This window comes from Solea senegalensis, linkage group LG9 (genome assembly GCF_019176455.1).
Source record: "Solea senegalensis isolate Sse05_10M linkage group LG9, IFAPA_SoseM_1, whole genome shotgun sequence".
Lineage (NCBI taxonomy): Eukaryota > Metazoa > Chordata > Actinopteri > Pleuronectiformes > Soleidae > Solea > Solea senegalensis.
The window spans coordinates 1,370,963-1,394,827 of NC_058029.1; the positions used below are offsets into that span (position 1 = coordinate 1,370,963).

Below are 23,865 nucleotides of genomic sequence, written 5' to 3' on the forward strand. Positions count from 1 at the left end.
AAACGAGATAAATGTACTTTATCAAGGAAGCAGTAGGTTTGTAGTCAGAATAAGCACAAAATAAGAGGTGGGGCTAGAGTAGAGGGCAGGTTAGCATGCCCTGCAATGCCATCTGTGAGACTAGTTTGTTTGGATAGGACAAGTTAGACAGACAGACACACAGACAGACAGACAGACAGACACACAGACAGACAGACAGACAGACGACTTTATTAATCCCCCAACATCCACACACAGCTCTGTGATAATTAGAGTCACACTTTACAGGAGAGCAGAAAGAGAAACACCATCAAATATAGAATAAAGAAGTAAAATGGCTCATGGCTCATCCTAACCACACTTAGTGTTTTGTATATTTGTTGTTTTATTGTTTTGTGTAAGTTACAGATTGTTACATTGCTGTGATTTCCCAGGTGGCCACAGGGGGCAGTAAGCGCTGGACACGGGGCTCTGCTGTGACTCTGCTCTTCCTCGGTCATTCTTACATCACGTGTTTCCGCTCAGTGTAAAGTGTGCTCATGCAAAGCTAGCGGAACATTTTGATGTTTTATGTGTGTTTTGATATATAAATATGTTTACATGGCCGTGGAGGGATTAACGTTTATAATAATTATTACTCTAAGTGTAAAGCACCTGTTCGTTTATAGCTGCAGCTGAATTAGTTAAGTCACAACCACAACAACTACAACAACAACAACGTAAGTGGAGCGAATTGAAAGACGGTAAGTTTTCTCTTGTTAAAAGTTTAGCAGCGTTTTTAGCTCAGGTAATCAGCGTAACTCATTAATGTGTTATTTAACTTGACTGTCTAATTATACTTTTACAGATACACCTAAAAACAGTCCACAAGCTAAAGTTAGCAGCTAAAAGTACGGGCTGGTTTGGATGTTATTCCAGCCACAACACGAGGTATAGTCTGTGTACTATGTAGAAGTAGTACTACAGAAGTATATAGCATCCATCCATCCATCTTCTACCGCTTTATCTCCACAGGAGGGTCGCCTCATAGTTGGGATTCACATATACACATGTCTCGGTGTGTGTGTGTGTGTGTGTGTGTGAAAACATGGCTGCAAGACGTGAGAAAAAAAGTCAAAAACATGCCTAATTAACCATATGCTTGGTTAAGAATATGATTGGCGCTTTATTACGCCATTAGAACCTTTTCCTACTGTAGACTTACTGTCATACACCAAAGTAAACAAAGAAAATATTCAGTGTTTTTGGTTCGTGTGAGTGTAGTGTATATAGTTTATGTGATGCACGATATTAGCGCCACCATTACAGTATCGGCTGACAGTGGTTATAATGTGTTATTGAATATCGGCCATCACACGTGATTATGTATATTATAGATTATTTATCATTATTTATTTTGCACATTGAATAAAAGTTATATCTCCATCTGCTGTGACATCACTTCCTTGCACACTCTTGGCATTCTCTCCATCAGCTTCACCTGGAATGGATTTTGTAATTGGTCCTGAAGGAGTTGTATTTAGGTTGCGGTCACTTCTCAATACAGTATAAATCCTTCAGACCTTTTTTTCAAAAGAAACATTTTGATAATGATTGCTTGGTTTGAATTCATTTCTTTACAACCTGGTTGGTTTGTAATTTGTCATAAAATGCTGTTAATGTTGTGTTGTATTTGATGTATTAATTAGGATTAATTCCTATTGTGTATTATTAGTTTATTTGTCTTGATCTTACTACAAAGGTGTTTCAGCTTTCTGTAACTACATGTCAACACATGTTTGGATGTCTGATGACCAACCTTGTTATTTTGTTGTGACTGTCCATGACAACAGGCTCCATGGCTAATCTAGAGCAGTGGGTGAATGACCGTCTCCATGACATCTTGGGCTTGAGTGACAGATATGTGTCTCAGTTCATGATTGGCACTGCACGGAAAGCACAGACAGCTCAAGATTTTGTGGCTCGCCTCGAGCAGACGGGCACAATTGATGTTGACCAGAGTGTGATTGCCTTTGCACAAGAGCTTTTTGACAAGGTAAAGTGGTCGGATTATATTATTGTGTTGTATGTATTTTTACTTGAACTCAAACCCGAACCAGGCAATAAGGTTCTGGCATTTTATTGTTATAATTCCTCATGTTTACTGACCTTTTTATCATGATAATTGTTTTGCCATTGCACCCACCCAAAATCAAAGGATTGAATGCTTAAATGTAACAGTAAGTACTTTTCTGCTTTTAAAGTTTTGGTCCCTTCATGACTGTGTTAACAGATTCCGGGCAAGCCGGTTGTTGAGAAAGCGTCCCGGGCGATTGAACGTGAAGCCATTGAAATGGACAGGAAGAATCGGACATACACGTTACTGGAAGACAGCGACAGTGATGGGGACACTGTGCAGGACAAACAGAAAGGGAAACGGAAAAGTAAGGACAGAGGAGACAGGAGGAAGCACATCAGAAAGAAGAAGAATAATGAGTCGTCTAGTGAGGATGAAGTACCTAAAAGGTTAGTTTCTATATTTTTTTGTGATATATTGTAACACATTAATGTGCAGACCGGACTATTAAGCGCACCGAAATATAAGCCGCACCCACTGAATGTACAAAAAATACTTATTTTGAACATAAATATGCCGCATGTGTCTATAAGCCGCAGGTGCCTACATTCAAACAAATGAACTTTACACAGGCTTTAACCAAACAATTACCGGTAAACAGTAGCCTACCATGAAAGTCATTGGTCACCATCTTCCTCCTCCTGCGCACTGAAGCATCTGAAACCTTCGGTGTCGGAGTTAAACAGCCTCAGAATTGCTTCATCCGATGTTTTCTCAGGATCGTTTTCATCGTCGCTCTCGTCACTTTCATCTGGAGGCAAATTCCCCGCTGAGCTCATGAGGGCAGCTCTTCAACACGCAGCAGTCCAGCCTCTCCAAACCTGTTGATGATAGTGGATTTTTTGACAATGCTCCACACTGTCAGGTTCCACTGACAGCCTTGACTATAATTTGCTCTTTGCATGCGGCGCGTTTTAAGATTTCTGCCCACTTGTCATCCAAGCCTCCCTCACGATTTACACTGATGTCAAGTGGCTGCGTCTTAATCTATTCGTCAATTTAATTTGTCTAATTTGACGGTGCTCATTTTTTTCGTGGCATGAAGCTTGTGAAAAATCCATAAATTAGACGCATCGTTGTTTAAGCCGCGAGGTTCAAAGCGTGGGAGAAAAGTAGCGGCTTATAGTCCAGAGATTACGGTAATTGATAGCGGGCTTACCTGATAATCTAATTCTTTGGGACTTTGCGTCATGGCTTGTTTTTTTCAGCTTTTTCTGTTGCTTAGAGGTGAAATTAAAAAGTGGGAAATTGCACTCATCCTTTTCAGCAGTAAAACAATTGCATGTGATCAATCAGTGGAGAAGCTGATTTGAAATAACATACACAAGAATAACAAAGCGCTCCTTATAATTTTTTCATGTTCAATACGGATATCACAACATTGAGTGTCTACTGGTACAGATCCAAAACAACTCAGCTGTCTCAAATGTGTCCCGATTCATTTACCACCCGCCTGTCAGACACGTGCTGCCCACACTCATGTTCTGGGGCCTCATTTATAAAACTGTAGGTTCACCTGAAAAGTTGGCATACGTATGAAATACAGAAAGTGCTTTTGCACAAAAATATTCAGATTTATAAATCATGCGCACGCACGTCCCACGCCAGGTTCCCTTCATAAAATACAATCAACTCGCAATTCAGCGCAGCTTTTGCGAGCTCCAGGTAACACCTGAGTGGGAGTGGCTGGAAAATGGTGGCAAATGCAGTGAGAACAAGAGAAATTGAATTGAATTGAATTGAATTGACTTTATTCCTCCCCCGGGGGGGAAACACACATTCACCACAGCTCAGTTGTGAAAAAAACAAAGTGAATAGAAAAAAATAAGAAATAAGAATAAAAAAGAAATAAAAAATATATAATACAATAAGATTAAAAAAGAGCAATACAGTGCAATAGTGAGAAAAATAAAAAGTTACTAGATAAGGAATTACACTCTAATATAGAGTAGTTATCCGGGTTAAGTACAGCAGTGAATGGACATTTAAGAGGAGTTAAATTTCCTAACAGCAGTGGGGATGAAGGACTTTCGGTAGCGCTCTGTCCTACACTGTGGGTGCCGGAGCCTGCCGCTGAAGGAGCTGCCAAGCCCCTCCACAGTCAGGTGCAGTGGATGGAGTGTGTTTTCCATGATGGAGGACAGTCTGGCTAACGTCCTCCTCTGTCCCACCACCTCCACCGATTCTAGCGAGCAGCCCAGGACAGAGCCGGCCCTCCTGACCAGCCTGTTCAGTTTCTTTCTGTCCCGGTCCGTGCTGCTCGCTCCCCAGCAAACCACCGCATAGTGGATGGCAGAGGCCACCACAGAAAGTTCACACAATCAGAAGTTGAGGGGCAAAAAAGGTTTTATACAGTGTCATCGTAAGTAATGCCAAACTAATAGTACTAACTAATAACAAATAGTGAGTAGCCACAGCTTATGTGGGTAGTCACTGTCACCTGCGAGGTTAGTGAATGGTTCACGGGGTAAGACATTATAAGAGGCTTGTTTTGTCAAATGGGATTTATGAAAATATCATTATAGAAGCACATTATTAACGGAAAATGATATGATAACTGAAAGACATAAATTAAGATGAAAGTATTATTCTTTTCTTTTGTGTTAAAATACAATATATAAACAAATACAGTTGAATATTCTGAGATCATTTCTTATATCATTCGAAGGCTTTAAAACTGCTAATAAAATGTTTAAACCAGCAGTTCAAACATTTTAGTACCAAAAAATGTTCAGAAGCATTTTTTTTCTTCTATCATCAGAGGCAGTTCATCCCAGTCCATGAAGAAAGAGGAAGAGGAGGAGGAAGAATGGGAGAAGGAAGAGCGCGAGCGATTGCAGGACATCGAAGAAAGAGATGCTTTTGCTGAGCGCGTGAGGCAGAAAGACAAAGAAAAGACACGCAACATAGCAGAGAGGACTGACAAAAAGGTTAGAGACGACACAATTACAAGACATCTTCCAAACAGAACTACATCGCACAGAAATGGAGCTTCACATTGGTTTGTTTTCCTCCAGGCCTACGAGGAGGCTCAGAAGAGGCTGAAGATGGCTGAAGAAGATCAGAATAAAATGGTTGGTGCTTTGAGCTAAAAGTCAAGTACTATCTTGTATTCTTGAATGAGTGATTTTTTACTAGGGCTGCAACTATTTTCATAATTGATCCCTCAAAACCTTCCATATGATGATGTTCTGAAATGTCTTTTGTCCACAAACCAAAATGATTTAGTTTGACTGATGTCAAATGGAACAAAGAAACAAAACAATAATCCCGTTTAAAAAAGAAAAATGAATGAAAGAAGAAAAATTCAGGAAAAATGTGGAAATTATAACTTAATACTTGAAATTGATTAAGTAAATGAGTTTATTACCATATCATGCGGGAATCAAGAGATTGAGCTTATCTTAAATGGTTGTATTGTTGCACATGTTTGTATTCTGATCATTATCTCTTCTCTTTCCCAAAGCTGCCAGAGTTGAGGAAGCGTTCTCGCTGGGATTATCTGAAAAAGAGAGAAGCAGAGAAGCTTGAGGACCTGGAGGCCGAAATCATTGATGAGGAGTACCTCTTCAATACAGACGAGCTGAATGAGCGGGAGAGAAGAGACTTGGATTACAAACGCACCCTTCGAGACCTGGCTAAAGATTACAAGAAGGCTGGAGCCAAGGAACAGGAGGAGAGGAAGAACAGATACTACATGCCGGAGGAGAAGAGAGGAAAGGTAGGAACAAGAGATATGGAGCTTTTCCACTACATGGTACCGACACGGCTGGACTCCCTTACAAGAGCGGCGTCACCACAGCTGCATGAAACTGCCCTGACTTCATATTATGCCGCGTGCCATGCCGAGTCCAGACTTCTACTCGGCTACTGTGTAGTGGAAAAGCGCCAGTAGCGTATAATGACACGATGCAAAGAAACAGTCACCCACTAAAGGTTGCCCAGATTAAATCGTTTATATTCTCCTTTTACTCGCTGACAAGGAGGTGCCTCAGAGAGACCTGGAGCTGGAGGAAATTCCCATGGAGTTAGGAGGGGAACAAGGTCGTTGGGAGGAAGAGAGGCTGAAGACGGCCTCCCTCAGCTTTGGGGCAAAGAAAGAACGAGAGCAAAGGATGAGGCGGGAGCAGGAGAAGTACCAGCTGGTCCTGGAGGAGGATGAGATGATCAACTTTGTCAGCACTGCCATGACTATGAAGGGAACGACAGAAAAGGTGGGCTTCATCTGGTAGTTGCTAATTCTTCATTGTACTTTTGTATTTGTTAAGTACACTGTTTATTCTTGCGACAGTTTTCAGTCTTTTGTCTTTGTTTAATTATTTATCAAATTTAAATAACAGTTTTCTAGTGACATCCCAAATTGTTCTAACCCTGTTGAGTTCAGGATCAAGAGGAACCGGCTCTGTCTCAGATGGAGCTGCGGAAACAGTCCCTGCAGGAGGTCAGACGCAGCCTTCCCATCTTTCCTTACAGAGAAGACCTGCTTGCTGCTATTCACCAGCACCAGATCCTGGTCATTGAAGGGGAGACGGGTTCTGGAAAAACCACCCAGATCCCACAGTACCTCCTTGAAGACGTGAGTGCAGAATTAATTGCAGCATCATTAAGTTTATGTGTAAAAATGTTGTTTTAAAGTGATAGTGCAGGTTTTTGAAGTGACCTAATGAAGTCTACTCCAGCTAAAGTCTGTGAAGGATACGTGTGCTGCTTCATGTCAGAGCCATAGAGAAAAGCAGGAGCTGCTCATTTGGGAACTTTGTGTCAATCAAACACCACAAAGACAAAATAATACATTTGAATTGACTAACAGCAGCATCAGTGAATCAACAACGCGTGTTTGCAGTGATGTAATGTTGATTTCTTTCTGTGGACTTTGGTGAAGCCAGAACAAACAGTTTGTGGTCCACTATTTAAATGTTGTGAATTGTGAATAACATGGCTGTACAATTATTATCAATTTACTCTCTGATGACATGTCATGGTCATTTTGTGACTTACAGAATACATTTCTCACATGTATCTGCTTTAAGATTCTATCAGGTGAGCCTTCTGTTAGGTGGTTAAAGTCGGTGTCGAGCTGTTTTTCTTGCACATTATAGTAGTACCACACTAACCATTGTGCACAGCTACTGACCTGCTGTTTGTGTCACAGGGCTTCACTGAAGGTGGCATGAAGATCGGATGCACACAGCCGCGCAGAGTGGCAGCCATGTCTGTTGCAGCCAGAGTGGCACAAGAAATGAGTGTCAAGCTTGGCAATGAGGTGAGGTTAACACGTTAACACATTAACACGTTAACACGTTAACACATTAACACATTAACACGTTAACACATTAACACATGAAAACACGTTGATCACATTTTCCACTTTCCCTTTCACAGTCTCTCGGTAGTAGAAATATTTCATATCTGAATTACGTGTCAAAGATGTGATGTCATGACCGGCCAATAACACAAATGTCTCTGTGTACACACTTGTCGACTGAGTTTGTTTACAACTCCACCAGATTGTATTTGTATGGAGTCAATCAGAATTTCTCTCATTTCTTTCACTTCAACTTACCAAAGTTCTCCCACACTACACCGCTCCTCCGCTCCCTTCACTGGCTTCCTGTAGCTGCGCGCATCCGCTTCAAGACTCTAGTGCTTGCGTTCCATGCTACAAACGGATCCGGTCCAGTCTACATCCAGGACATGATCAAAACCTACACCCCAGCCCGCCCACTCCGCTCTGCATCGACAAACCGGCTCGCTGCCCCCTCACTGAGAGGATCGCAGAGGCACTCGCAGAACTCCAGACTCTTCACTGTCCTCGCTCCCAAATGGTGGAACGATCTTCCCATCGACATCCGGACAGCTGAAAGCCTCCACATCTTCCGCCGCCGACTAAAAACACATTTCTTCCGACTCTAACTCGACTAGACGAAAACAAAAAAAACAAAAAAAAAACTTTTACATCGCACTTATGACTAGCGCTTCATAGTGTGATCTACTTGAAGCTCTTACTTACTTCTAGCTCTTATTTGTACCCAAATCGCTTTGGATAAAAGCGTCTGCTAAATGACATGTAATGTAAATGTAATGTAAAACTTTCATCAAAAAACGTTTTCTGTGATGCAATCTTAATTTCCTTCATCAGGTTGGATACAGCATTCGCTTTGAGGACTGCACGTCAGAAAAAACGATCCTAAAGTACATGACAGATGGCATGCTGCTGCGAGAGTTTCTTACTGAGCCTGACCTGGCCAGCTACAGGTGAGACAGACAGACAGACAGACAGAGAGTCATATTTTGGTGCTGTGGGGGAGATATTTGCAGTGTGCAGTTTCACATTGTTGTCAGAAACTCTCGCCTTTGATATGAACTTTGCTGACATGTCACATTCTTTTTGTGCATCATCTGCCCATCTCTGGCTTCATGTCGTTTTTCCACTTGATTTCCATTTGAAACAATATCTCCAGTGTGTAGAAAATATTTAGTTCCACAGCCACAGTCATTGGGCGACAGCATAGAAATAAGAGCCTTATTATTGCATTCTATGATCACTATATGGACTCACTGGCCATCACAACAATTCATACTGAAGACCATGAAAGGTTTCCATGCTCTTGTCATTTCTAGAAAAAAAGGCAAGACGGCAAAACTCAAAAATAGTCTCAGCGTGAACTCTCTCATCTCTTCCCGGAAGACAGCTCTGTCTCTCTCTCTCTCTGCAGCGTGGTCATCATCGATGAGGCCCACGAGCGGACGCTTCACACAGACATCCTGTTTGGTTTGATAAAGGACATCGCCAGGTTCAGACCAGACTTGAAGGTGCTGGTGGCCAGCGCCACCCTCGACACTGAACGCTTCTCCTGCTTTTTCGACGATGCACCTGTCTTTAGGATTCCTGGCAGGAGGTTCCCTGTCGACATCTTCTACACTAAAGTAGGAACAAGCATGTTGTTTAAATATTAATAGAACATTGTTGAGTTATGGTTTGTTGCTTGAATGAAAGCGACACATTAAAAATCTGCATTTAAAAATGTAGAATGTGAAAAAGACAAATCCTCTTTTGGGCTGAAACAATGAATCAAGTGTAAGTCAATTAATTCATGAACTACCTTGAACTATTTTGATAATTGAATGATCAATTTGAGTGTTTTTCTCTTAATAATTAAAAATAAGCGCTCTGATTTTACAGCTTCTTAAATGTGAATCTTTTCTGGTTTCTTATTATTAAAACCTCAGCTGGTTCTGTAAATATTTCACAATGAGATCCTTTTTTGAAAGAAGTAATAGATTTACTGGAGAGTGTTATGCTTTTAAACAAGGCTGGACCCACCTGTAGTAAGATGTCTAATTATGTCCATTTCTAATGATTTAAAATGACTGTAAACACAGACCCTAACTGTTGGCTTGTTGCGTTGCTCAGGCTCCAGAGGCAGATTATCTGGAAGCGTGTGTGGTTTCAGTTCTACAGATCCACGTCACCCAGGCTCCTGGAGACATTCTGGTCTTTCTCACTGGACAGGTGTTGTTTATGTCATGATTCTTCAATATGTTTTTCAGCCGTTATTCTCTGTGCTTTGGTTGACACTTTAAGGGAAATTCCACATATTTTGAAGTGTGGTTGTATGAGGTGCTGACATTTACACCCCAGTATACATTTATACTGGTTAAATAAACATTTAATCCCTGGTTGAAATGGTTTTCAGACCATTGGGAATGTGGCCTTTCTCCTGCGATTGGCATTGGTACGAACCCTTGGCTACTGGAAGATTTTGTCAATTTCCCTTGGGGATGAAAAAGTGTCTATCTAATCTAATCTAATCTAATCTAATCTAATGTAATGTCATGTAATCTAATCTAAAGCCACACAATTTGAAGAAAGCCTCTGTGTCTCAGGCTGGTTCCCAGACCAGGGACAAGCAGTGAGCACTGGCCTCATATTTACCAACATAACCTGAAGTCTTCTTTTAACCTCTGCCCACATGTGTCCGGCAGGAGGAGATCGAAGCGTGTTGCGAGTCGCTGCAGGAAAGATGCAGACGACTAGGATCGAAGATCGCTGAGCTGCTGATTCTTCCTATATATGCCAACCTGCCGTCAGAAATGCAGACAAAGATCTTTGAACCCACTCCTCCTGGAGCCCGTAAAGTGAGCACATGTCTTACCTTTCTTTCTGCAGAGTCCTTGGGAAGTGTTTACTGTCTCCTAATCTAATCACTGAAAGATTAATGTAAATGAAGACACGTCACTATCTTCTCTCCTTCATTTTTGGGTTATTATACTGGTATTGACCAACAGATTGTGGTTATTAGTATTATTATTATTATTTATTTTGTAGTTTGCACTCATATGTTTGTTCCTCTTCAACACAACTGAGTTTAATTAACTCACCAAAACATGTTCCTGTGTTTGTTTTCCCATCAATTCAAGGTGGTGGTGGCGACCAACATAGCAGAAACCTCACTGACCATAGATGGGATCATCTATGTCATTGATCCAGGGTTCTGCAAGCAGAAAAGTTACAATGCCCGCACTGGCATGGAGTCGCTCATCGTTACACCCTGCTCACGGGTAACTACTCACTGTTTCTACTCATTCACTAAAGGTGCAAATTAAACAATATTGTATTGACCCGATTCATTTTCTGCATATTATTATCTGCATGTGAGTAAATAGAAGTAAGATGTCGCAGTCCTTTCTCACAGAATATAAACAGTCAGTATCAGTAGTTTTGTTTTGACAAATGTACAATATAATAGGGAGGTACAATATTTGGTATTTTACCAAACCTCTTGGGTTCAATACACAACGGCAAACAGCGGTATTTCGGTACGTTTTCGGCCGTCACAAAACTTAATCAAAACTGTACAGCAGAGACGTGAGAGCAGCGCTGCACTGTGCAGGCTCAGTGGCGTGTCGCTGAATTTCCTATTGTTTAAATAAAGTTTGTGCTTTGATTATATCTGTAATTATTTTTACAGTGCAATATGGCCTTTGCTAGTCTGAGTAGTGTTATATTAAGATATTGAAACTGTGGCCCAAACACCGTGATGCGTACCGAACTGTGGGAAAACTGTACCATAGTATTAGTACACCACATTTCATGCAACAGGGAATCTACCGGTGGATTTAATATCTTTTTCAACCAAGACATTTGTGCTGATGTGTTGACCATCTAGTTTTAACAGCTATTAAAAAAATCTGCTCCTATAAATAAGAATTAAACGGTACATTTGTTTACAGTGTAGTAGTGAAAGCAAATTTAAGTTGACCAGATGGGCCAGAGTGCACCACAGTCACACATCTTCCAGAACAGTTGGGATTGTTATGTGGTTGATGGTGCAGTAGAGAGGGAAACACTGTGTGCATTGTTATCTCTGTAGTGTTTGTTTTTTCATGCTGTGTATTTCTGTTTCATTGGCAGGCTTCGGCCAACCAGAGAGCAGGGCGTGCAGGCAGGGTGGCTGCTGGGAAATGTTTCAGGCTTTACACCGCCTGGGCCTTTAAACATGAAATGGAAGAAACGACTGTACCTGAGATTCAGAGGACCAACCTCGGAAATGTCGTCCTGCTGCTGAAGAGTCTTGGTGAGAGGATGGTGTGCTCTGTCGTGATTAGAGGGAAGATAAAAACAGCTTTCATTCAGTGGCCATGCACTTAACCAGTACCTTCTTCTTTGCAGGCATCAATGACCTCATCCACTTTGACTTCATGGACCCTCCACCTCATGAAACACTGGTGTTGGCACTGGAGCAGCTTTACGCCTTGGGAGCCCTCAATCATCTGGGGGAGCTCACCAAGGTACAGGATTATGGCTTGTGTTGATGAACGTGTTGATCAGTATGTACATCATTGCACCACATGTGACAACTAAGTACGTAGGTAAGGCTTTATTTAAGGCCAGAAAAAACGTTTTAACCACACATAGAGACTGCGTTTCTGGAGCCCTGTAATGCTTTTGTTTTTTTAAACTGTGTCCCACAGTGGGAAAATCCCAAAATGCCACCCTTGCATTTCCGTGTAAACGACCAATACGCCACTTTGAGGAAACAATGTCCTAATCCCATCTGTCTCATGTGCTTGCATTTGCTGTTTCTGTGTTGGACGTTGTTGTCTTCAAGTCTGCACAAGTGAGCGAGCAACTTACAGATCACAGAGCATCGATAAATGGAGGAAGACACTGTGTTTACAAGCCTTTTCTAACTTTATTAAAAAAGGATTGTTTGTCTGAGTGTGTCACTGATGATAATCACGTCAATCATCATTTGTACTGTTTTATCAGCTTGGTCGAAGGATGGCTGAGTTACCTGTGGACCCCATGCTGAGCAAGATGATCCTGGCCTCTGAGCAGTAAGTCGTCCTTGTAATGTGGGCATTTATTTAATAACGTGCATCAATACTGTGTACAATTGAATTAATACACATCATATTTCGACAACAGTTGGGACTAGGCCTGGCCAATGTGGGAACACAACTTTTTATGATATACTTTTTTGATATAATTTGATTTCAATACCCGTCATGAAATAAATCAATATTTGTGTGGGGGGAGCGATGGCTTATAAATAATATCTCAATATTTTGTAGCCGATATACAAGATATATCAGGAGCACAGACACACGGGGTCTCCTCCTCTAGTAGAGAAGAGCAGTCAAGAGCAGTCGAGCACAGACACACAGATGTGACCTGGGTGTTGTTCTTCTCTCTTGTTTGTTTCTCTCAGGTACAAATGCTCAGAGGAGGTGTTGACAATAGCAGCCATGCTGTCTGTCAACAACTCTATTTTCTACCGACCCAAAGACAAGGTTGTACACGCCGACAATGCCAGGATGAACTTTGTGGTGCCGGGGGGAGACCACCTGGTGCTGCTCAATGTCTACACACAGGTATTGTAATGTCAGTGGTGATAGAATTATCCTCTGGTTTATGAACTGCTTCAGGTGGCGTCCACACCAAAAACACATCATCATCTGAAAAATCTAACTTCACCCTTGTATTTTTGTGTAAATTAAGAATAAAGTGGTAATATTGTGTCCTGTTGTTTTAGAAGAGGAAAGAACCAGACGGACATGGAGGAAATGGCTGCAACTGGTCGACTGCAGGATCATCGGTGGATGCATCAGCGGCCATTCAGAGGGGTTTGTGGTTTCTCTAGTTTATCAGATGAATCCATAAACCACATGCTCGCCGGATCTCGACTCCTTCTGGATCCAAAATCTTAATTATCTGTCGGATTGTTTCTGAGAAACCACAAACCCCCTCTGAATGGCTGCTGATGCATCCGCCGATAATCCAGCTATTTCCCCCTCCTCAAAAGCAGACTCCTGGTTGGAGATCCCTGAATTTCAGCAATGACTGAAGCCTGTTGCTGAGAACAGCCGGGGGCCTTTTGTTTTTATTGCAGAAAGAAGATAAGTGTAGCCTCCATGGGCATCAACGCTGTCACATATGCACGGTGCTTGTGCTCTATAGATTTAATTGCAAAGTAAAAACTAAACTGTTTGTGTTGTGTTGCTGATTACAGCTTGAAATGGAGATAAGGTTTTAAAATACTTTGAAAAGGTCTTGAAAAAGTCTTAGAAAGGTATTGAAATGAACTTCAGGATTCCTGCATATAGCCTGAAAACAACAGGCTAGAATATTAACACTTTATTCTTGTAAATGTGTGACTTTATTCTCAAAGTCTGTGATTTGTTTATGTTTGTACAACGTCTGTTTTTCCTCAGTGGGTGGAGAGCAACTTCTCTACTCAGTGGTGCTACGAAAACTTCATCCAGTTTCGCTCCATGAAAAGGGCGCGGGATGTCCGGGACCAGCTGGAGGGCCTGATGAGCCGCATTGAGGTGGAGGTGGTCAGCTCCCAGGGAGACGGTGTGCCTATTCGCAAGGTCAGTGAGGAAGTGAGGAGGTCGTCCAGAGATTCAACGTCCTGGTATTTCTTATGTTAGACCACCACCAGCAAACTTTTAATAATACAGGACATTATGAATTATGCACACTAAAATAAATAAATAATGTTCAGAAGCACAAAATGGCTTCTATAGGCAAACGTCATTATTTACTATGACCTTTAGCCTGGAACACATTTTCCATATGTTCTAGTAAGTTTATTTCACAAATCATTGCAGATACATTTGTGTTGCCGCTCAATGACCCGCCATGCTTATAAATGAAGTAACAGCATTCAGCACAAAGGTGTTGGCTGAAGCTCCGGCTTATTTGAAATACTTTTGTTTAGAGCTGAAATGATTCATCGATGACTATGTTTGAAAATCGATTCATCGGTGGGAAGCTTTTTTCACGATGAAAACAAGATTTGAGATTGTTTAAGCTTCTTAAATGTGAATATTTTCTTCATTTCTTTGCTCTGGATAACAAAGAAATCATCGTCATTTCCAGGTCAACTTGTTTTTAGGTTTTCTGATATTTTATGAGTCAAACGATTCATCGATTATGAAATGAATTGTTAGTTGCAGTGATTGTGATGACACTCACTTCAGGTTCATCAGTGACTGATGTCATTCGATCTTCACTGAAGTATCACCGTGTGTGCGTGTGCGTGTGCGTGTGCGTGCGTGTGTGTGTGTGCAGGCGGTGACGGCAGGATATTTCTATCACACAGCTCGACTCAGCAAAGGCGGCTACAAGACAGTGAAGCACCAGCAGACGGTCTACGTTCACCCCAACAGCTCTCTGTTTGAGGAGCAGCCTCGCTGGCTCATCTACCACGAGCTGGTCTTCACCACCAAAGAGTTCATGAGACAGGTCTGCTCTCCAGTTCCTATCAGTTCCAAGTATAAATGTGCGCTTATTAATCAGTGATTCAACACGACGTACATCCAGTGGTCTGCTCCTTCTCAAGGATTTATTCACACAGAAACAGAACTTCTACAAAGGTTTTCCTTAAATACAACATTGTTTCAAGAAATGTCTTCATCCACACAAAACTACTGTGGTTCATGCGCCACACAGACCAAACACTCTCCAATTACAACTATATCTATTTCCCATAGTAACGCGTTGGTCGTCGTTGGTTATTATTTGGAGTACGAGTATTCGTATTTGTCTTTTTATTCTCTCGCCATCATCACTTTAGTAATATATAACATATATATATATATAATATACCACTATATAGTTTTGTTTGTGTAGAATGTGTGTGTGCCTTTTTGGTTCTTGTTACAAAGGCTCCATAAGTTTCAGTTCATTAGTATTGTTTATTATTTTCTTTAATACTCTCCATCCCAGTAGAGTGCAAAGCATTCTGGTCCATGTAGTCACAGCAGCGCAGCTTTACTTGAATTACTCGCTGAAGCTCATCATGCAGCGCTGCAGTGTCAGTGTGCGTCACTGCTGAAGAAGCACACACACACACACGTGTGCTCAGTGCATGTTGATCGACGCCCCGGGGGCAAATAGAGCGTAACTGCTTAAAGAAACAGCCCTATACTGTCCTTCTGTTGTCACATCATCAGCCGTACGTATTGTTCCCACTCTTCAATCCTCTTTCTCTTTCTCTGAAAACCTTTACTGATCTCCTCCATCAGAAAACACAGTGATTTCCTGGTTTCATCCATTTCTTTCTCTGTAGCATGTTTCACCTTTGGTAGCATCTTTAAGAGTATGTGACACTTCACAGAGGGTGGGTGTTCCTATTAGCTTCAGCACCAGCAACATCTTCCTACACTGCAAAGAACCCTTAAAAAAGGGGAAAGATTCAAATAGAGAGTCAGTCAAATTTAAATAGATACAAATGGAGTTTGAGAGATATAGAGATTGAGTCATCTGTGACATATGAAACAGCTCATGTGATGAGAGGATTTTGAATAACTGTTTGACCGTTTTCTTTGCTAATAATTATTATTATTATAATTATTATTATTATAACATGTAAATAACAGTCACAGCTCGACGGTGTCCACACAATAACTGTCTGTGAGCAGCAGACATTGATGACAAAGATGCACATTTCAGTATCACATTGCAGATTCTCACTCTCATGCTTACAGGTGATCGAGATAGAGAGTGGCTGGCTGCTTGAAGTGGCTCCTCACTACTATAAAAGCAAGGAGCTTGAAGACAGCAGCAGCAAGAAGATGCCCCGCAAGCAGGGCAAAACCAAAGAGGAGCTGGGCTGAAGAGAGGAGCCACACTCGGGTTCCAATGATCTGATCACATGTGGACAGAGTTCAGTTCAACTGCTGTTGTGAACCACGCCCTTTTCTACAAACACGCAATGATGTCACGACTGTTGATGAGAATAAAGTGAGTCTGACTGTATGGATGAGTCTGGTGTCAACATGAGAGAATCAAAGCTGATTACACACACACACACACACACACACACACACGATTAACACTGATGCTGCTGTGACCATGAGTGTTAATACTGTGGTGTGGCTGCACATGCATGAAGGTATGGGTGGTCATACGATTCTAAACAAAGATTAAAGCTGCAGTCTGATCTATACTGAGGAAAGATTGTGTTCATGCAGCTCAGGAATGTGTTCACATTCATCCTCAAACCACCTCTGAATGTGGTTTCTATATATGCATGTTTGTGTATATACATATATATGTATATATATACATATATATGTATATATATAGATAGATACACTTACAGTGGGTGTGGAAAGTATTCAGACCCCTTTAAATGTTTCACTCTTTGTTTCATTGCAGTCATTTTCTAAAATCAAAAAAGTTCATGTTATTTCTCATGAATGTTCACTCAGCACCACATCTTGATGGAAAGAAAACAGAAAAAGAGAAATATCACATGGTCATAAGTATTCAGAGCCTTTGCTCAGTATTGAGTAGAAGCTCCTTCTGAGCTAGTACAGCCATGAGTCTTCTTGAGAATGATGCAACAAGTGTTTCACACCTGGATTTGAGGATCTTCTGCCATTCTTCCTTGCAGATCTTGTCCAGTTCTGTCAGGTTGGATGGTGAACGTTGGTGGACAGACATGTTCAGGTCTCTCCAGAGATGCTCAATTGGTTTAGGTCAGGGCTCTGACTGGGCCAGTCAAGAATGTTCACAGAGTTGTTCTGAAGCCACGCCTTCATTATTTTAGCTGTGTGCTTAGGGTCATTGTCTTGTTGGAAGGTGAACCTTCGGCCCAGTCTGAGGTCCTGAGCACTCTGGAAGAGGTTTTCTTCCAGGATATCTCCAGGTACTTGGCCTCATTCATCTTTCCTTCAATTGTAACCAGTCGTCCTGTCCCTGCAGCTGAAACACACCCCCATAGCATGATGCTGCCACCACCATGTTTCACTGTTGGGATTGTATTGTGCAGGTGATGAGCAGTGCCTGGTTTTCTCCACACATACCACTTAGTTCAATCTTGGTCTCATCAGACCAGAGAATCTTATTTCTCATAGTCTGGGAGTCCTTCATGTGTTTGTTGGCAAACTCTCTGCAGGCTTTCATATGTCTTGCACTGAGGAGAGGCTTCTGTGGGGCCACTCTGCCATAAAGCCCCGACTGGTGGAGGTCTGCAGTGATAGTGGACTTTGTGGAACTTTCTCCCATCTCACTACTGCATCACAGTGATCTTTGGGTTCTTTTCTTTTTTAATAGATTTGCAAACATTTCTACATTTCTGTTCTTTTTTCAGCCAAGATGTGGTGCTGAGTGAACATTAATGAGAAATAAAAGGAACTTCTTTGATTTTAGAAAATGGCTGCAATGAAACAAAGAGTGAAACATTTAAAGAGGTTTGAATACTTTCCGTACCCACTGTATGTATATATATATATATATATATATATATGTGTATATAAATATATGTAGATGGCTGATTGTACTCAATTCCATTGTAAGTCACTTATATATATATACATATAATGTAATGTAATAATGTGTATATATATATATATGCATATATATATATATATATGCATATATACATACAAATACAGTGGATATAAAAAGTCTACACACCCCTGCTCAAATGCCAGGTTTTTGTCATGTAAAAAAATCAAACTTCTTCCACCTTTAATGTGACCTATAACCTGTACAATGCAATTGAAAAACAAACAGAAATCTTTCAGGGAGGTGAAGTAAAAATAAACCACTGAGATAATGTGGTTAGGGCACCAATGAAAGTGCCTCTGATCAACCCCAAATAAAGTTCAGCTGTTCAGGCTTTTCCTAACAGATCTTGCAGCACAAGTCGTGGTCTGCAGAGAGCTTCTAACGCATCAGACGGATCTCATTATTCAAAGATATCAGTCAGGTGAAGGCTACAAAAGAATTTGCAAAGAATTAAATATACCATGGAACACAGTGAAGACCGTCATCATCAAGTGGAGAAAATATGGCACAACGGTGACATTACCAAGAACAAAATTGACAACAAGGCGAGAAGAAAACTAGTCCTAGAATTTCTGTCAAGTACTGGCTGTGTTGTACATGTGACAACAGTCTCTCGTCGTCTTCATATGTCTGGGCTCTGGGGTTAGGGTGGCAAGACGGAAGCCTTATCTTACAAAGAAAAACATCCAAGCCCGGCTTAATTTAGCAAAAAGACATCTGAAATCTCCCAAATGTATGTGGGAAAATGTGTTATGGTCTGATGAAACCAAGACTGAACTTTATATAAAGTGTATTTGGTGCAAAAACAACACTGCTCATCACCAAAACAACACCATACCTACAGTGAAGCATGGTGGTGGCAGCTGTTATTCTTCAGCTGGAACTGGGGCCTTAGTCAGGGTGGAGGGAATTATGAACAGTTCCAAATACCAGTCAGTGTTGGCCTTCAGTTAGAAAGATGAAGATGAAGAGGAACTTCATATTGCCACATCAAGATTTGCCACGCTGCCCAAAAAGACTGAGTGCTGTAATAAAAGCCGAAGTATTAGTTTAGTATTAGTGTGCATATTTATGCAACCAGGTTATTTTAAGTGTTTTATTTTATATTTTTCCCCTTTAAAGGTTTCAGTTTGTTTTTCAATTGCATTGTACAGGTTATAGGTCACATTAAAGGTGGAAGAAGTTGTGAAATGATTTGTCGAAAACCTGGCATTTGAACAGGGGTGTGTGTGTGTCTATGTGTGTATATATACACACATAGACACACACACATATATATACACACACAAACTGAAACCTTTAAAGGGGAAAAATAAAAAACTTAAAAGTAACCTGGTTGCATAAATATGCACACTGTTAAACTAATACTTTGTTGCAGCACACACATATATGTGTGTGTATATATATACTGTATCTACATATATATGTGTGTACAGTATATATACATGTAAATATTTATTATATAATATATATTATATTATTATCATTATTATCATATTATATTATTAAAAAGACGGATGAGTAAAGGAAAAATAAATCAATAAATAGTGTTATGAATAAAAACTAATTGAATCAAAGCTTCTTACTGTGGGGAGGATTGAGAGGCCGGAACAGAAGACCTGAGGACCTTGTTAATGAATGTTAATGAATGTGTGCTCAGTCAGTGAGGGCAAGTTCACTGTAGTTGTTCTTGTTGTTGTTGTGACGTGGGGCAGGTATGGCAGGTATGAGGCAGGTATGAGGCAGGTATGAGGCAGGTATGAGGCAGGTATGAGGCAGGTGTGAGGCAGGTGTGAGACAGTGTTGACTTGAACTCATGCCTTTTCATGCAGGAACTGTGGAATTTTCCTGGCACACTGGTGATCTCCGTGTTCATAGCAGCGATAACGTCACAAGACTGACACTAGATCTGATAACAGCTGATACGCACAACTAACACAGAAAGCAGCGCACCTACTAATGTCATGTGGGTGTAATAGCACAGGCTGAATGAGCAGTATTTGCTTTAAGTAAACGGCCTGATATCCTTCACAGACTGTGACAAACGCTGGCTCTTGACATGTGGTCCAGCTGGTCCAACAGGTCCGACGAGAGGAAGAGGAGGGAGAGCAGGAGGCGGCGAGGAGAAAGAGGAGGGCTTCACGGAGGAGGAGGCACTGCTGCATTCAGACACCACAGCAGAGGATAAGCTGCTCTCTGACACGTCCTAAATGAAGTTGTAGTAATGAGTGTTTACTGCTCTGATACACAGACGTACATGTTCATCTTCTCCAATGTGATCCAACGTTCATCTTCCTCAGCAGGTAACTGTGTTTCCTTGTCTTATTTCAGCCTCGTGTTGCTCGTGTTTTTCTCTTAACAACAGTTGTTTTCAGTCATCACAAGTGTAACAGCTGTGAGTTTACGGTGCTGTATGTACGTGTGTGTACATGTGTGTACATGTGTGTACATGTGTGTACATGTACTGACTCTGATGTCAGAGTCAGTACATGTACACACATGTACTGACTCTGATGTCAGAGTCAGAGTGTGATGGAATGTTTGCCATGAACTTTCAACACAAAAGACCCCTGAAGCCATCGCCACACACACACACACACACACACACACACACACACACACACACACACACACACATAATAGAGATGTTATGTGATAGCGAGAGAGATTAGACATATTGCTTCATCATCATTAAACACTGCAGGTTGTTTTTCCTCCACTAACCCGTCCAAACAGAGGCACATACCAGTGGATAAACACAAACACACACGATGCACCGCTCACGCCGAGTGGAACGTCAAGAAGAAAAGACGTGTTTTAAAGATTTAAAAAGAACATGAAGGCAAGTGTGTGCACCCTGACCTTCAGCCTCATGCTGATCAGCTCGTCTCAGGGAGCGTCCGCGAGGTACGAACGTACACTCATGGACCCTAACAATCAAAACAACACACACACAGACAAAAAGCATCAGGTGACTCATCCACGGCTTTAATGTGTTTATAAAGTGTCACCATGAAAGGGTTAAAAAAAAGGAGAGTGGCAACTTCAGGAGGCGTGGCTTTAACCTTGTGAGCCACAGGGCAAGTTTACTGGAGACGAGTGGTTTTAGGGTGGAGGGTGGAGGCTGGAGGGTGAGAGGTGGAGGGTGAGGGTGAGGGTGGAGGAGGATGGAGGGGTGGAGGGTGAGGGGTGAGGGATGGAGGGTGAGGAGGGTGGGGTGAGGGGTGAGGGTAGAGGGTGGAGGCTGGAGGCTGGAGGGTGAGGGGTGGAGGTGAGGGTGGAGGTGAAGGTGGAGGTGGAGGCTGAGGGTGGAGGTGGAGGGTGAGGGGTGAGGGTGGAGGTGAGGGTGGGAGGGTGAGGGTGAGGGTGGGAGGGTGAGGGGTGAGGGTGAGGGTGGAGGGTGAGGATGGAGGGTGAGGGTGAGGGTGAGGGGTGGAGGATGGAGGGTGAGGGTGGAGGGTGAGGGGAGGGGTGAGGGTGGAGGTGAGGGTGAGGGTGAGGGTGAGGGATGGAGGGTGAGGGTGAGGGTGGAGGGTGGAGGATGGAGGGTGAGGGTGGAGGTTGAGGAGTGGAGGGTGAGTTGTTGGTAAAATGCGTGCAGCAACATTTTGAACAGGTGAGCGATGAGTTGTTTTTTATTCCGTGTGTTTTTCGACCTCCCAGATCTTTTAGGAAACTGTAAATCTGGTTCCAGCGAGTACTGGATTACAACCTCTGACATCATCCCTCCAACATGAGCAGCAACAGGGAGGGACACAGACCTGAGGGGGGCCACAGCCACGGAGCCAAACTGGCCCCCAACGTCAAACCCAAACTGGAGCAGAGGAGCAGTAAGGACGAGCAGTGGAAGAGAGAGAGAGCTACAAGAGTGAGACGATCGAGGAGTAACGACTCACAGAGGGGGGAAAGAGGCAGGAGGAGAGAGAGAGACAGGTACCATGGAGCGTGGCGACAACGTGGGAGGAGCGAGGAGCCCCGCACACGAGACAGGAGAGAGGGGGACAGCGAGCGGAGCAGAGTGAAGCGTCCTGAAGACGACGTGGAGGACACCGAGTGTGCCATCTGCTTCTGCTCTTATGATAACGTCTTCAAGACGCCAAAGCTGCTGGTGTGTGGCCACACCTTCTGCCTGGAGTGTCTGGCTCGCATCAACGTGACCGCGCCCGAGCTCAAGACCCTGTCCTGCCCCGTGTGCCGTGAGCTGACTGAGATCCCACACGGCCAGGACCTGCCCCGCCTGGGCAACAACGAGGACATCATCGGCAAACTCCCGGCTGACATGCAGAGGGCGCTGTCCATCCGCTTCAAACGCAGCAAGGGCAAACTGCTCCTGAAACACCCGCCTCCCGTCAGCCCCACCAAGACCAACATCCTCAGCCTGCCCGCCAAGACTCACGACAACCAGGCGGCGGCTGCTGATGCGGCGGCCCAGGCTGCGGGAGAGCAGAGGAGCCTGCCCGCCACTGTGGTGGACGTGGGCCGGCCTCCAAACAGGGTCAGAGGTCGCCTGCGCAGGCTGTTCCGCTCAGACCGCTGTTACTATGCTGTGGTGGTGGCCATCATCACCGTCACTGTGGCGCTCATGCTGGTCGGCATCCTGGCCTTTGTCATCGTGCCAAACATCACCATTCACCGCCTGCCGGGTCACGCAGAGAACCAGACCTCACAGACTCCGCCCTGAAGAGGAGAGACTCCGCCCTGAAGAGGTGAAGAGTGAAGTGAAGGGAGAAACTGTAGCACTGCACATGTTTGATGATGGTGACGAGGAGAAATGAAGGAAAACAAGAACAGGAACCTGTTCTTCACACAGAAGTTACCCATGAAAGAAGAAACAAAGGACAAACCCACTTTTCTTTATTTACCGTCGTGTTCTTTTGTGAAAATGTCTGTTCTGACTGTGAATACATGACGAAGAAGAAGCTGTAAATGTTCAAATGCACTAAGTCTTTGTTATCTTGTGATCGCACCAAGCAGAGCTTCAGAAGCTTGAGGCGTCATCTTTATGTTTATTCACCTGCTCATTGTACATAATCAGACATGATTTATATATTTGTATTTTATTTTTTTCTCTCTGTGCAAGAATTCACTTGAAATAAGATCATACCCTCAAATACTCCGCCCCCTTTGTTCAGTATTTTTAAAACACATAGCAGTTGTTTGTGAGGTAATCTACGTTTTAAAACATGTTATTTGGAAATATGATGTATTCTTTTAACGAAATAAAAGACGGCACAGAGTCTTCTTACGCCGACTCTCTGAGAAACCTGTTTGTCAGCATGGCTTCACCAGCACTCACTCCTTCATCGTCACTGTCAACAACATTTAAAACTTCCACCTGCAGCGCTTTTAACGACCCATTCACACACGAGGGAAACGTGGGCTTAAGTGTCTTGTACGTGTTGGTATTCAGAGGAGCAGGGCTGGGAATCAAACCCTTGACCTTACAGTTGAAAGACAAGACTCTGCTCCTCCTAAAATCTACACCTCCTCTCTACAGAGAGAGACAGAGAGAGAGCGAGAGAGAGATGTATTATATATTATAAGTATTATATATTATGTATTATATATTATGTATTATGTATTATATATTATATATTATATATTATATATTATATTATATATTATGTATTATGTATTATATTATATATTATATATTATATATTATGTATTATATATTATGTATTATATATTATATATTATATATTATATTATATATTATATATTATATATTATGTATTATGTATTATATATTATGTATTATATATTATATATTATATATTATATATTATGTATTATATATTATGTATTATATTATATATTATATATTATGTATTATATATTATATATTATATATTATGTATTATATATTATATATTATGTATTATATTATATATTATATATTATGAATTATGTATTATATATTATATATTATGTATTATATTATATATTATGTATTATG

At 42.0% G+C, this 23,865-nt stretch overlaps 2 protein-coding genes across 3 annotated transcripts; both read left to right on the forward strand.

The window, feature by feature from the left end:
• Positions 1 to 467: 467 nt before the first annotated feature.
• Positions 468 to 16,367, forward strand: dhx16 (DEAH (Asp-Glu-Ala-His) box polypeptide 16). Of its 2 annotated transcripts, XM_044033998.1 has the most exons (21): positions 469 to 722; positions 1,812 to 2,014; positions 2,252 to 2,484; positions 4,857 to 5,025; positions 5,113 to 5,169; positions 5,562 to 5,816; positions 6,079 to 6,309; positions 6,480 to 6,671; positions 7,248 to 7,358; positions 8,235 to 8,350; positions 8,812 to 9,022; positions 9,510 to 9,608; positions 10,082 to 10,234; positions 10,517 to 10,657; positions 11,511 to 11,673; positions 11,769 to 11,887; positions 12,369 to 12,436; positions 12,811 to 12,973; positions 13,814 to 13,975; positions 14,679 to 14,852; positions 16,097 to 16,367. In XM_044033998.1, the coding sequence occupies exons 2-21, from the start codon at positions 1,817 to 1,819 to the stop codon at positions 16,223 to 16,225; spliced, it is 3,144 nt and encodes a 1,047-aa protein (XP_043889933.1). In that variant the 5' UTR covers positions 469 to 722; positions 1,812 to 1,816; the 3' UTR covers positions 16,226 to 16,367. The 2 variants fall into 2 exon arrangements, with proteins under 2 accessions (XP_043889934.1, XP_043889933.1); XM_044033999.1 differs by lacking the exons at positions 13,814 to 13,975; positions 14,679 to 14,852; positions 16,097 to 16,367 and adding an exon at positions 13,135 to 13,781 and having other exon boundaries at positions 468 to 722.
• Positions 16,288 to 23,169, forward strand: rnf183 (ring finger protein 183). The gene is made up of 3 exons (XM_044034000.1): positions 16,288 to 16,352; positions 19,941 to 20,209; positions 21,570 to 23,169. Exon 3 carries the CDS (start codon positions 21,640 to 21,642, stop codon positions 22,585 to 22,587), a length of 948 nt encoding a protein of 315 aa, XP_043889935.1. The 5' UTR covers positions 16,288 to 16,352; positions 19,941 to 20,209; positions 21,570 to 21,639; the 3' UTR covers positions 22,588 to 23,169.
• The last annotated feature ends 696 nt before the right edge of the window (positions 23,170 to 23,865 follow it).